This window comes from Myotis brandtii, unplaced genomic scaffold (assembly GCF_000412655.1).
Source record: "Myotis brandtii unplaced genomic scaffold, ASM41265v1 scaffold579, whole genome shotgun sequence".
NCBI classification, from domain to species: domain Eukaryota; kingdom Metazoa; phylum Chordata; class Mammalia; order Chiroptera; family Vespertilionidae; genus Myotis; species Myotis brandtii.
The window spans coordinates 1,313,960-1,325,810 of NW_005370171.1; the positions used below are offsets into that span (position 1 = coordinate 1,313,960).

At 55.5% G+C, this 11,851-nt stretch overlaps 1 protein-coding gene across 3 annotated transcripts in view; it reads right to left on the reverse strand.

Moving 5' to 3' along the window:
• Window positions 1–741: 741 nt before the first annotated feature.
• RNF216 (ring finger protein 216) overlaps window positions 742–11,851 on the reverse strand; it is a 111,264-nt gene continuing 100,154 nt past the window's right edge. For all 3 annotated transcript variants that reach the window (XM_005878950.2, XM_005878949.2, XM_014550004.1), the window contains exons 16-17: window positions 3,827–3,896; window positions 742–3,515 (exon numbers count right to left, since the gene is read on the reverse strand). In XM_005878950.2, the coding sequence (XP_005879012.1) occupies window positions 3,196–3,515; window positions 3,827–3,896 (390 nt within the window). In that variant the 3' untranslated portion in view covers window positions 742–3,195. The remainder of the gene's footprint in view (window positions 3,516–3,826; window positions 3,897–11,851) is intronic.

Consider the following 11,851-nt stretch of genomic DNA (forward strand, 5'->3'; position numbering starts at 1 on the left):
GAGACTCGGTTTCCGACTGTGTGGCGGCTGACGCCCCCTTACTGCATTGCTCAAGGGTCAGCTGTACTTTTTTCAGACATACAAAAATAAATAAATAAAAGAATCACTCAATAAAATATTGCAAACAGCAGGAGAGGGATAGCCCTGTTTTATTAAAGTTTTGAGCTCCCACCTGTGCCCAGAATGCCCTCCAGGACCTGGGGCCGATTCCTGCAGGTGGGAGCCTGGAACCCAACAGGAGGTGCTGTGATGGGGCCAGTGGCAGGGAAGAGGCTGTGCCTGAGAGAGGAGGCCCTCCAGCCGTAGGGCAGGACCCAACGCTGGGCTCCTCTGCCAGGCGGGCGCCCTCTGCTCTGCAGCTTTTGTCTCCGGGACTCGGAGGGTGAGGTTTCTCCCATTCTCACCCAACCTTCAGGGAGGTGGGGCAGAGCTTCTGCAAGTGGCTCTCAGGGAGCATCTGCTGCAGCAGCCTGGAGGAGGGGCTGACCACAATTTCTCAAAGGACATTTTGTGCTAAAAAAACCAAAAAATAAGCCACTTGTGCCCAACCCGGGCCACTTCTCTCCCGGGCAGGGGAGGAGGGAAGAGCTTCCTCCCCAGCGGCTGCTGCAATGGGATCAGATCCTGCGGACCCCTGTGGAGTGGTGCTTAGATCACTCACCCCAGGAATCTGGGGACCCCGTGGTGCAGCCTGTGGTTTCGGGGAGCAGTGGGGCCATGCGAAGAAACAAAACCAGCGGGGAGAGTGCACAAACATTTATTTACAAAAGTCCAAGGTACATATGATACAGGCTCTGTACATAGTAGTTAAAACAGGGTTATTTTATGTTTTTACTACCAGAAAGTAAAGAAAACATTTAGTAATCATTTCTGCTATTTTTATAAAGTGACAGGTCATGCACTTTTAAGTTTTAAAATCCTTTGTGAAGTGCAAATACTAGATTCCTCTCTCCAGTTTTAAGGCAAGTGGAGTGGGACTGTTGCTGGGCAGTATCTGGCTCTGGGGAGCACTCCGCCCAGAGGGGAAGGTGTCAGGCGCCACTGAGCCTCCTGCTTGGTCCCCAGAAAGGGGATGATCTCTGTGGGTTCCTGTTACTTGCATCTTGCAGCCACTCACTGGCTTGTCAGATGATTATGGCCCCATCTCTGCCCCAAACCCCATCACTAGTACGACTGCTCCTTGAGGACCCGGGAACCAGGTCCTGCCTCCAGGGCCCTGAGGTGTCTAGAGGGTCAGGCAGGGTTGAACTCATGACCCGTGAGCCCCCACTGGCAGGAATGCCTCCTGGGGAGCCAGGTGGGTGAGCAATAACCAGAATTCTCCAAGGACAGGTTCTCAGGTTGGCCTGGGGGGACCATTACTCTGCTTGTTGCATGCCAGGTCCCTGGGGACTTGCTGGATGGCAGTGACAGGCGCATGCTACCTGCCCCAGGCCCTCCATGGAGCCACATAGCCCGCTGTGGGCCAGAGGTGGAATGAACCCACTCAGGCCTAGGAGGCCAGGGTGAGCGCTGTCACTAGCGGGCAGGGCAGTGCATGGGCTCACCCTTCCCACGGGCGGGATGTCTGTTGGGGGCTCACTGTTCTCAGAGACCCCCCTTCGGGGAAGAAAGCAGAGGGCACATGCTTTCTTAGGTCCTGTCACTGCCATTCAGGCTGGCACTGAGGTGCAGGCAGCCCCCGGCAGCGGGGACCAATGCAGGCCTGTCCTCATGGGTCCCACCTCATGCCCAGGTGCCCGGCTGCCTGCACAGCCTCCCCTGAGGAAGGGCAGTGCGGGGCAGCTTAGCACACTTATCCATTCTAATTCTGGAAACACATCTGAGAGGCTGAAGGCAGCAGGTGGCCACACGCAGTGCTGCTCGCGTCCTGCCGCGGTGAGCAGGCCTGGGTGGCGCAGCCTCTGGAACAGGGACAGGGAGGGTCGTCGGCTCCCCCTCCTCTCTGAGGCCTGTGGTGCCCTCTGAACTTCTGGGAACCCCCCGGACATCAGACACAGCCGTGGAAACTGGGCCAACACAGGGAGCCAGGCAGGCTTGGCCCCAGCGGAGGCCTCTGCTCTGCACACGGCTGGGGTGAGGACAAGCAGGGACCCCAGAGCCTTAACGAACCTCAGGACAGGGCAGCGGCTAGGCCTGCCGAGCACCTGGCGGGGCAGCACCTTGGGCGGGTACTGAGCACAAGCTGGGGCCTCTGTCCCCCTGGAGAAACCCACCGCCCCCCTCACCCCCGAGTCTCAGGGGAGCTGCTCCCACCTGGTTGCTGACAGAGAAGGCTCCCCGGGAACTGCTGTTGCGAGAACCATCAGACCCGGTACAGCTGCCCCAAAAAGGCCTTCCATTTGGCAGAGTCTCAGGGCCGTCCGGCTGCCTGACCTGGGATAAGGTGACTTCCCAGGGACTGCGGGAGACTAGTGGGCCACGGAAAACGGTAAATGCAACGTAGCAAATGTGAACATTTTAGGTAAGTCACAGAACAGAACCCACAGCACGATGGTCTCACCTGAGCAGGCAGAGAGGAGGACAGACCTCTGAGCCGCCACCAAGGTGGCGCCCTGGGGTTCTGGATGTGGGGGACATGGTCTGTAGCTTCCCCACCTTGTATGGTGCTCTTGGGCCTGTGGCCACTGCTCTGCCCTCTTCACGGGGTCCAGCCAGCTCAGAGTGCCTCACTCTGGGGCCCCAGTTCAAGGGGTGCTGCGGCACTGGCCTGGGCGACACGACTCTCACCTCTCTCCAAACGGCACTACTTGTTGCTTCAGCTTTATTAGGAACCTGACAGCTGCGGCGAGGAAGGCCTGTGTGGTTTCTCATCGAGACACCTGTTGTCTGGTGACGAGGGGATGGAGGCAAACCTTCCCCCGTCTCTCTCTGCAGGGAGAGGTAACGGAGCAGAGGTGACCACCTGCACCAGGGGCCATTGCACTGGCTGCTAGGATGGCAGACCTCTTCGGAAGGGGGTGTGGCTGCCCCCGAGCTCTGGTCAGCAAGAACTAGCCCGCCAGCCACTCTTCCAGGGGAAGTGGCCCTTCCTAGGAAGGGGAGGGAAGACCAGCCTATGCTTTTAGGAGTCAAGCCCATCATCCCTACCTAGAGAGCCTGGCACAGCCACTGGCTGCGGGGTGGACGGGGGATCTAGCCAAGCCCCGCCTGCACACGCTGCTCAGTGGGGCTCCGAGGGGCAGGGCGAGGGTGTCAGAAGCGATGGCGCGGCTGGGGGCCAAAGTGCATGGGCAGGTTGTGCTCCAGGGGCAGGTGGACGGGGGCAAACTCGTAGTTGACCCGCACATTGGGCAGAGGCGGCACGTAGGGTGCCGGGATGGGACCCATGTTGAGGGGGAAGTTGTTGAACATGGGCCGGACGGGCGGCAGGGCGAAGGGGGGGTGCACGAAAGCGTAGGCGGGGATCTGCGGCTGGTGCAGGTTCTGCGGGACGGGCCTCGGCAGGGCTTCCATCCTCTGGACTTTCTCTGGCGGCTTCTCCAAGGGGGGCCCGATGCGCTTGAAGGTGTTCTCTGAGGAGAGAAAACAGGCTGAGCTAAGACTCCCCTTTAGAGCCAGGGCCTGAGGCCCTCACAGGAAGCCATGTCATGCTCAGGGTGGGCCTACTGCCTTAGTCTGGTTTGGCTGCTACTTGTTCTTAAGCTGCAACCTACCCCTTGGGACCTGCCTGCCATCAAGGAGGTGCTGAAACTGTATCTAAGCTCTCGGGCTTCCCACAGGGAGCAGGACGGGATGAAGTGTGTCTACAGCCACCTGAGACCGAACTCCCGGGTGGTCCCTGGCCGGGCAGGGCCTGTGGAGGGGAAGGGGGAGAAGCACTTGCCTCCGTTCTTTCTTTTCTGTTCCTCTTCGGCTTCCTTCTGGATTTCCTCAATTAGCTTCTCATCATCTTCCTAGAAGAACAAGGTGATAAGCTGGCTCTCCAGCAGTTGCATGCAGTGTGGAGGCCCCACCGGGATACTGGGGACGCCAGTTGGCGCTGGTCAGCAATGGGGTGAAGCCAGAAATCTGCTGCTGAGCAGTGGGCCTTCATGTCACTCACTCCCAGCTCCCTGAGAATCCCCCTTCACCACGGGAGGGGTTCAGGGCAGGGGGCCTGGGGCTGGGCCCAGCCTGCTTTGTTCACGCAGCTACAGGGTAAGCAGAGGGAGGACCTGTCTCATGCAGCTGGGGGTTGGGGAAGCTAGTAAGTCTGGGTGGGCAGGGCCCGATGATCCCGAGCTTATAGCCTGAGCCCAGCAGCCTGGCTGGCTCCCTGCCTGCGTGGGCTGCACTAATGTCTGCTCAGGCCCTCGAGCCCTGAAGCAGCCCTTAGCGCCTCGGCGGCTGGTGGGCTGTGGAAGCAGCAGCACCCGCCAGTGAAGCCCGGGCAGGTCTCGGTGCAGGAGGAAGGGCACAGCAGGTTCAGAACAGACCCCGCCACGCCCCTTCCCAAACTCAACACCTGGTGGGCCGGCTATGCTGACTGGCACTTCAGACTAGGATTACCCAGCCTGGGGGCAGAAGCCAGAGGGGCTCTGGGCAGGGCAGCAGCTCTGGGCAGGATGCGGAGCAGGGCAGGACCCTGCTGGCCGCATCAGCTGCACGCTTACACTGAGTGACAGGCAGGCCTGGTCTGTCTTGGGTCTTCCAGCTGTGGCTCTAGGAGTTCAGAGCAGCCAAGCTGGAGACGTGCAGGGAAGGGCAGTGGTGCCCAACGTGGGGGCGGGAGTTTTGGTGCTTCAAGAGCCTGCTGGACACCGTGTTTGCTCCCGGCTGGGTGTGCTCTGGGGGGAGCAGTGTCAGTGGTAAGTCTGCATTTTCCACGCCGACCTGAGGCTCTGACCGGCTGAGCCTCCCAGGCAACGTCTCAGATGTGGGTGGAGTCACAGAGCGGAGGACGAGCTGGGAAGGACCCTGGGAGTCCCAGGCCCAGAGGAGTGGCAGCGCCTGGTGGGGCTGAGCAGTGGACGGTTCGCAGATTCACTCCGCGTGGTTTTAATGTCCCGGCCAAGACAGCAGTTCGTGAGGTCGCCAGGTGGTCACGAGCCCCCGATGCTTTCACTCAGTCAGCATCAGATACCTGCGCTGTGCTAGACACTGTTCTACGTTTACTGGTTCACCTTCTGGTCAACAGCGAGACGGATGGAATGAGTGAACAGCTACATAATATTGTCCCTTTCTTTGCAGATAAAGCTTTTAGGACAGAGCCCCTGGAGATTGGGCTCTGCGGGCAGCAGTGGGCGCCTCACTGAACTGTGCTTCCATTCTCCAGGCCTCAAATGATAGTCTGGACTCAATGGTCTCAAGGACTCTTTCCCACTCCGACATTTGAAAATCCTTATCATCAGACACCCAGCCTCGCCTGGCCAGCTGTTCTGAGCAAGGCAAGGGGAACAGGAGACGTGAAAAAGGTTAAGACCCCATCATGCATTTCGGACGCTGCCATGTGCTTGAGCACATAAGAGAATCGCATGTCCTGGAGGAATGCTGGTGGGTGTCATGTCCACCCCCAGGTAACGCATAAAAATGCTAAAAAAAATCCAAGATGCGGTCACCCTGCCTGCGAACACCCCAAACAGGAACTTACTGCTCTACAGGGTATTCACTAAGCCAGTCAACACAAAGGGCTCTAGTAACTCAGGGTCTGGTGGACAGTCTGAGGCCTTCATGTGAATGTCAAGGTAAGTTCTACCAGGTATCCAGACTAGGAGCTGGCAAACCTCTACTTTGGTGCCAGAGGGAAGGGGTGAAAGCGAAGGGAAGCAGGAGTGCAGTGCCTACGCCTCGCAACAGGTAACCTGGGGCGAGCTGCTGAGCACCCGCGTCTCCGCCCCTCATGGAAAACTGGCTGCTGGAAGGACGGATGAGCCCCAGTGTGTGAAGGACTCAGCACGAGGCAAGCGCTCATGATTAAAAGTAGGAAAGTCTGACAGACGGCAGGCTAGAGTTCAGAAAGATGAGAAGTTTCGAGAAAAAATGGTAGATTGGCAGATGCCCCCAACATTTCTCTCAGTGGCTTCTTTAGGTACAAGTGACAGGTTTCTTGACTGGTCATTTATTAATTATAACTATCAGTACTACCTTCACCATCACCACCATCATCACCAGTACTACCTTCACCATCACCACCACCACCATTAGTACTACCTTCACCATCACCATCACCACCACCACCATTAGTACTACCTTCACCATCACCACCACCACCAAGTCCCTATTTCGACCACATCACCTAAATGTGCTTATGCCCATCAGTCCCCAGAGGGAGGCTCAAGGCCTCTGACAGCACAGAAGGCATCTTAGAAATCCCCATTCCAGCTTCCTTATAGCACAGAAACTGAGGACCCAGAGAAAGTTGTTCCAAGTTACGGCAAATGCTTTATACCAGGGGTCCTCAAACTACGGCCCGTGGGCCACATGCAGCCCGCCAAAAACATTTATCCGGCCCGCCGGGTGTTTTTGCCGCCGCTGCCTGTCTTGCTTAGCAGCCGACTCGTCCCGGACCCGCAGTGCGCATGTGTGGAATGTCTGAGGGACAGTGAACTGGCCCCGTTTAAAAAGTTTGAGGACCTCTGCTTTATACTGTTCTACGGCATCACTCAAGGAGCTTTCCTGGAGGAAATTCGGAGGTCTGTGAAGGTGTCCCTGTCCCACTGCTGACGTGGTGGGAAAATCTGAAGGGTGTATGCACTGCTTCTTTCCAGGGTCAGTACTGAGAGCCCCGGCCAGCATGGCCCAGTTAGTTGGGCATCATCCTATGCACCGAAAGGTCGCCGGTCAGATTCCCAGTCAGGGCACATACACAGTTGTGGGTTCGATCCACAGTGTGGGAGGCAACTGGTCTGTTTCTCTCACATTGATGTTTCTCTTTCTCTCTCCCTTACTTTCTTTCTTAAATCAATTTAAAAAAAAAGAAAAAAAAGCCAGTATTGAGAGTTCGGTATACATCAGGCCCTGTGCTGGATGCGCAGCAAAGAGTTCTGTCAGGGTAAGTGAAGAATGAGGGCAAGAGAGGGTTCCCTTTTGGGTAGAAGATGCCAGGTCCCCTCTCCCTGCTGAGAGGCACCTGCCTGATTTTATTTGTCGACGCGTTTCCTGTGCTAATCCCATGCTCCTGGTGGAAGTTCCGCCTGAACAGACGCAGTTTAAGGGTTCCCTCAGGTGGGTCTGGGGCCCTTGCAGAGGTGAGTGTGAACTGAGCTTCTTGATGCGGATCTGCCAGCTTAGGGAGGGCAGGGCGGCAGGTGCTCCCGCCCATGGCCTCTGAGTAGCTCACACTGCCCGGGCCCTACCTGCCCCCCACGGTGGGGCCCAGCCCAAGCTGGCAGGGCGCTCACTGGGCCTGTGCCTGTTGCCTGCTGTGTGTGCTGCTCTGGGGACACAGACCTGTTGGCCCTGCACTCCAAGGAGGCCCGGAGTTGGGAGTGGGGCAGGGAGGCTTCCTGGAGGAGGAGGCGGGGCCTGGGGGAGGGAGGCGCCGGCACAGACGCCTTGGCTGCCATGGAGGCGCTCCCTGGCGGAGGGGACAAGGAGCCCGGGAGTTCTTCTTTTGAAGAGAGCCACCGGAGTGCTCCCCTTCCTTCCTTTGCTCTGATCACTCCAGATCTGGTGAGTGCACTCAAGGGCATTTGTCCTTAAGTCCTGTCCTTCCCCCAGTAGGCAGTGCCCTTAGAGTCTGAATTCAGTCTGTATTTCACCAGAAAATGTCAGCACTCACCTATTTTGAGCAGCGATTGTTAGCATAAATAATGAGTAAATTGTCAGTTACACCTAGAATATGGGTCAGGAGTTTCAGATTTCAACTTTCTCCAACTGGTTGGAATCACAGGACACTGTGTTTAGAAACTAAGAACTAAAACACTGCCTAACAGCCCTGGCTAGTGTTGCTCCATGGTTAGAAAGTTGCCTTCCACCCCGCCACCCCCCGCCCCCGGGTTGAGAGTTCAATTGCTGGTCAAGGACACATACTTAGGTTGCAGGTTTGCTCCGCAATTGTGGGAGGCAACCAATTGATGTGTGTTTCACATCAATGTTTCTCTCTCTCCGCCCCCTCCATCTTTTTCACTCTCTTTAAAAATCAATGGAAAAAAATATTATCGGGTGAGGATTTAAAAAAACCCCAAACACTGCCTAACATATATATTTTTAAAATTATAGTTTCAGCCAAATATTTTAGATTCTAAAGGGAAGATTTCTTACTTCATCTGGGATGTAAATTCTTTCCACAAGCAGCTTCTCATAAGCATTTTAAATTCCTCAAGTAAAGAGTGAAGACAGACTGAACTGTATACTTTTAAAATAGCAAGTTTTATTTTATATGTATTTTCCTACAATTAAAAACATTAATGTTAAAAAAAAAAGAGAAGGTAAGTGTAGGGTTATTTTGAGATAAAACATGAAGACTGGCTCCTATCAGAACATTTCTTGGGTTTGGGGTTGAGTGACAGACAGGCACCGAAGCCCTCCTAGAGGGGAGCTCCCTCAGGAAGCATTCTAGGCACCCCATGGCCATCATTCACAGTAAATAAGGGCATTTGTGGAAAAGGCTTGCCATTCTGCAAATCTAGGACACACCCAGGCTGCTGGACATGGAGAACAATGGGAGGAAAGAAGATTATGTGCAGGCCAGGTGCGCGGGCGGGCTCACAGAATTCATTGTCCTGCAGGGGCTGAGTCACTCACAGGAAATCCAGGCGAGCTGGAGGGCTGTGAGCCAGCTCTTACTCTAAGCCCCTCACACAGAAGTAACCTTCCTAACTCCACGCGTTAAGTACTAGTCATTAATCCCCGCACTACAGATGAGGAAACCGAGGCCCAGCCTCAGAGCCTGAGCTCTTCCCCACACAAACTACAGGCTTCTGAATGGGAGCTTCTGGAGCAGTGAGCCTGGAGACCAGGAACCCTGCCCGCCGCCCTCATCACTGTCAGAGGTGACTATTTTTAGGCCCTGCTTTGTTCTAGAAAGTGTATCTTTCCCATCTTGAAATACAAGAGGGTTTTTTCTTTCTGGAATGGACAGAACTCTGAAATCTCCTTTCGCCACTAAATGCAGAGTAGGGCAAAACAAACACCCCAAGGAGATAAACAACCAATGCAGCCGAGAAGGGGCTGAGAAGGGGCCACGTCCCTGGAAAGCTTTTGGGAAATCTTACTTTCTTAGGGTCAGCTCACATAAAAGTGCATGTGCCAGCCCTTAAGCAGGGGTGGGGACCCTTATTTCTGCCAAGGGCCATTTGGGTATTTATAACAGCATTCTGGGCTATATAAAATTATCCACTTAAAAATTAGCCTGCTATATTTGGTCAAACATTTCATTAACTCACCCCTAATACCTTGGCAGGGCCAGACCAAATGATTTTTCGGGTCTTATGCAGCCCGTGCCAGATGTTCCCCACTTCTGTCTTAAAATGAGCCATTTGAACTGGCCTCCCTGGCACCAGGCCTCTGAGGTGAAGCCAGCAGACTCTGCTGCCCCAGAGTGGGAGTGGGAGTGGGAGTGGGGACTCAGGGAGCTGGAAACCTCAGGGGAAGGCTGGGCCCCACCCGAGGCGGGAGGACTTGCTGGCTCATGGCAACTGAGCCTCCCATCACCGCTGACTGGGTGCTGTTCTTGGCCACCTCGATCGTGGAACAAACACTTCTGATTTCCCTGCCCGACAGGTTTTCTTAGGAGGCCACCGAGTTACTTGTATACATATTATGACGCCCCATAGACTTTTCTCCTTCTGTCACAAAAAGCCCATGGTTTTGATCCTCAGACACATTGACCTCACCAGCGAGAACGCAGGGCACACTGGGCCTACCCCACCGGTGTGTAACATGTATCACTTTCAAAAAGCCCGAGGTGCCCTCACCGGTTTGGCTCAGTGGATAGAGCGTCGGCCTGCGGACTGAAGGGTCCCAGGTTCGATTCTGGTCAAGGGCATGTACCTTGGTTGCGGGAACATCCCCAGTAGGGGGTGTGCAGGAGGCAGCTGATCGATGTTTCTCTCTCATCAATGTTTCTAACTCTCTATCCCTCTCCCTTCCTCTCTGTAAAAAAATCAATAATATATATATATAATAAAGCCCGAGGCTCCCCCCACAGAGGCTCTCCAAGTGCCTTCCAGGCCTCACAGGGCTGCCGGGCCTCTACCCAGGAGCAGCGGGCTCCGAGGCTGTGGTGAGGAGTGAAACCAGAACCAGGGCAGAGCCTGGTGCTCCTTCTGGGCTGATAGCCCCAGGGGTGTCTGGTCACTTCTGGACTCTGCAGGCAGCCAGAGGCTGCTGGCCCTGGGAGTGAGCCATTAGGGCCCCTCCAATTGTTCTGCCCTCAACAGGGTTGGAGGATAAACGGAACCTGCTTGAAACCTGCGCTCCCCTTCATCCTCCCTGGCGAGAGGGACAGACAGTTGTCTGTACTCACTGTGCTGGACACCCCAACAGCCCTGGTGAACGGCCACCAAGGGTGACACCCCCCACCCAGCACAAGTCTCCCTGGCCTTTGGCTCGGGCTTTAAGACAGATCCATAGGTCTGGGTGAGCCTCCTCTCTGCCTCCCTTCTGGCCTCCTAATCTCAGTGAACACTTTCTAACAGGTCCACAGAGTGTTCCTGTAAGCACGGCTGGGCTGAGGTGGGAGGGAAGACGCTGGTGAGCAATCGGTGTCCCTAGATGGGTGGCTCTCAAAACACCAGGTGGAGTAGCAGTGAGCCACGCAGCCACTCTGAGAACTGTGACGGGAACACGTGCAGCACCCAGTGGGCCGCGCACGAGACAGAGCAGTAGAGCAGAATGGGACATGGAATCTCACCGGCCAGTAGATCTGGAGGACGCTTTATTTAAATACTCTTATTGATGTCAGAGAGGAAGGGAGAGGAAGAGAGAGACAGAAACATCAATGATGAGAATCATGAATCGGCTGCCTCCGGCACACCCCTTACTGGGGAACGAGCCTGCAACCTGGGCATGTGTCCTTGATGGGAATTGAACCCAGGACCCTTCAGTCCCCAGGCTGAGGCTCTATCCACTGAGCCAAACCAGCTAGGGCTGGAGGACACTTTAAATAAAGAACCAAGCGGGCTGCATCTTAAGAGGGAGCAGAGTTTATTTCCTTCCTTTCCCTGAATTCCTGAGCTCAGCAGGATGCAGAAAGTGCTGGCCTGACACGGAGACTCTGGCACGCCCGCTTCACGGGAGGTGGGGGGGGAGCGAGGCCTGGCGGGAGCGTGAGGTGGACGGCGGGCTCAGCCTTGCCAAGTAAAGACTCGGCATGCAGCGCCGGCAGGAAGTGAGGCAGAACTCACCACAGGTTCTAATTAAGAAAAAAACTGCCACAAAACCCAACTCCTTAACTTGTCTCTCAACAAGCCTGCGGCTCAGCCAGGCGCAGGGTCTGGACAGGAGAGCATGAGGGGAGAGAACACTTACCACTCGGGTATGAACACCGACCGCCAGCCACAGGCTGAAAGTACCTAAAACCGACACTCAGCCTGGGCACACGGCTGTCTTGTCAAAGCTGGGAACAGTCCTGAGCCTGTTTTCGTCAGCATTTCTGTCACCAGGGCTGGCTGCCTGCCTGCCAGCTGTCCAGCCTCCTGTGACCAGGGAGGGAAGATGGGCGACTTTCCTTCTTCATTTGACTTTTTCTCCCCTTAGAAAGGTGACTGGGAATTGCAAGGCAACTACTGCTTCCCGCTTGCGATATTGGGGGTTGGGATCCAGGTCATGTGTGGCCACAGCTGTTGTTAATAAACTTGCAATGATTTCATAAAAGGCTTCCAAAGAGCTGAGGATTTAGTTTCAAATTATTCCCAGATCGACTGCAGATCGCTGAGCAACAGCAGAGTCTTTACCCCCCCCCCCCCCCCCCCCCCCCCCCCCCCCC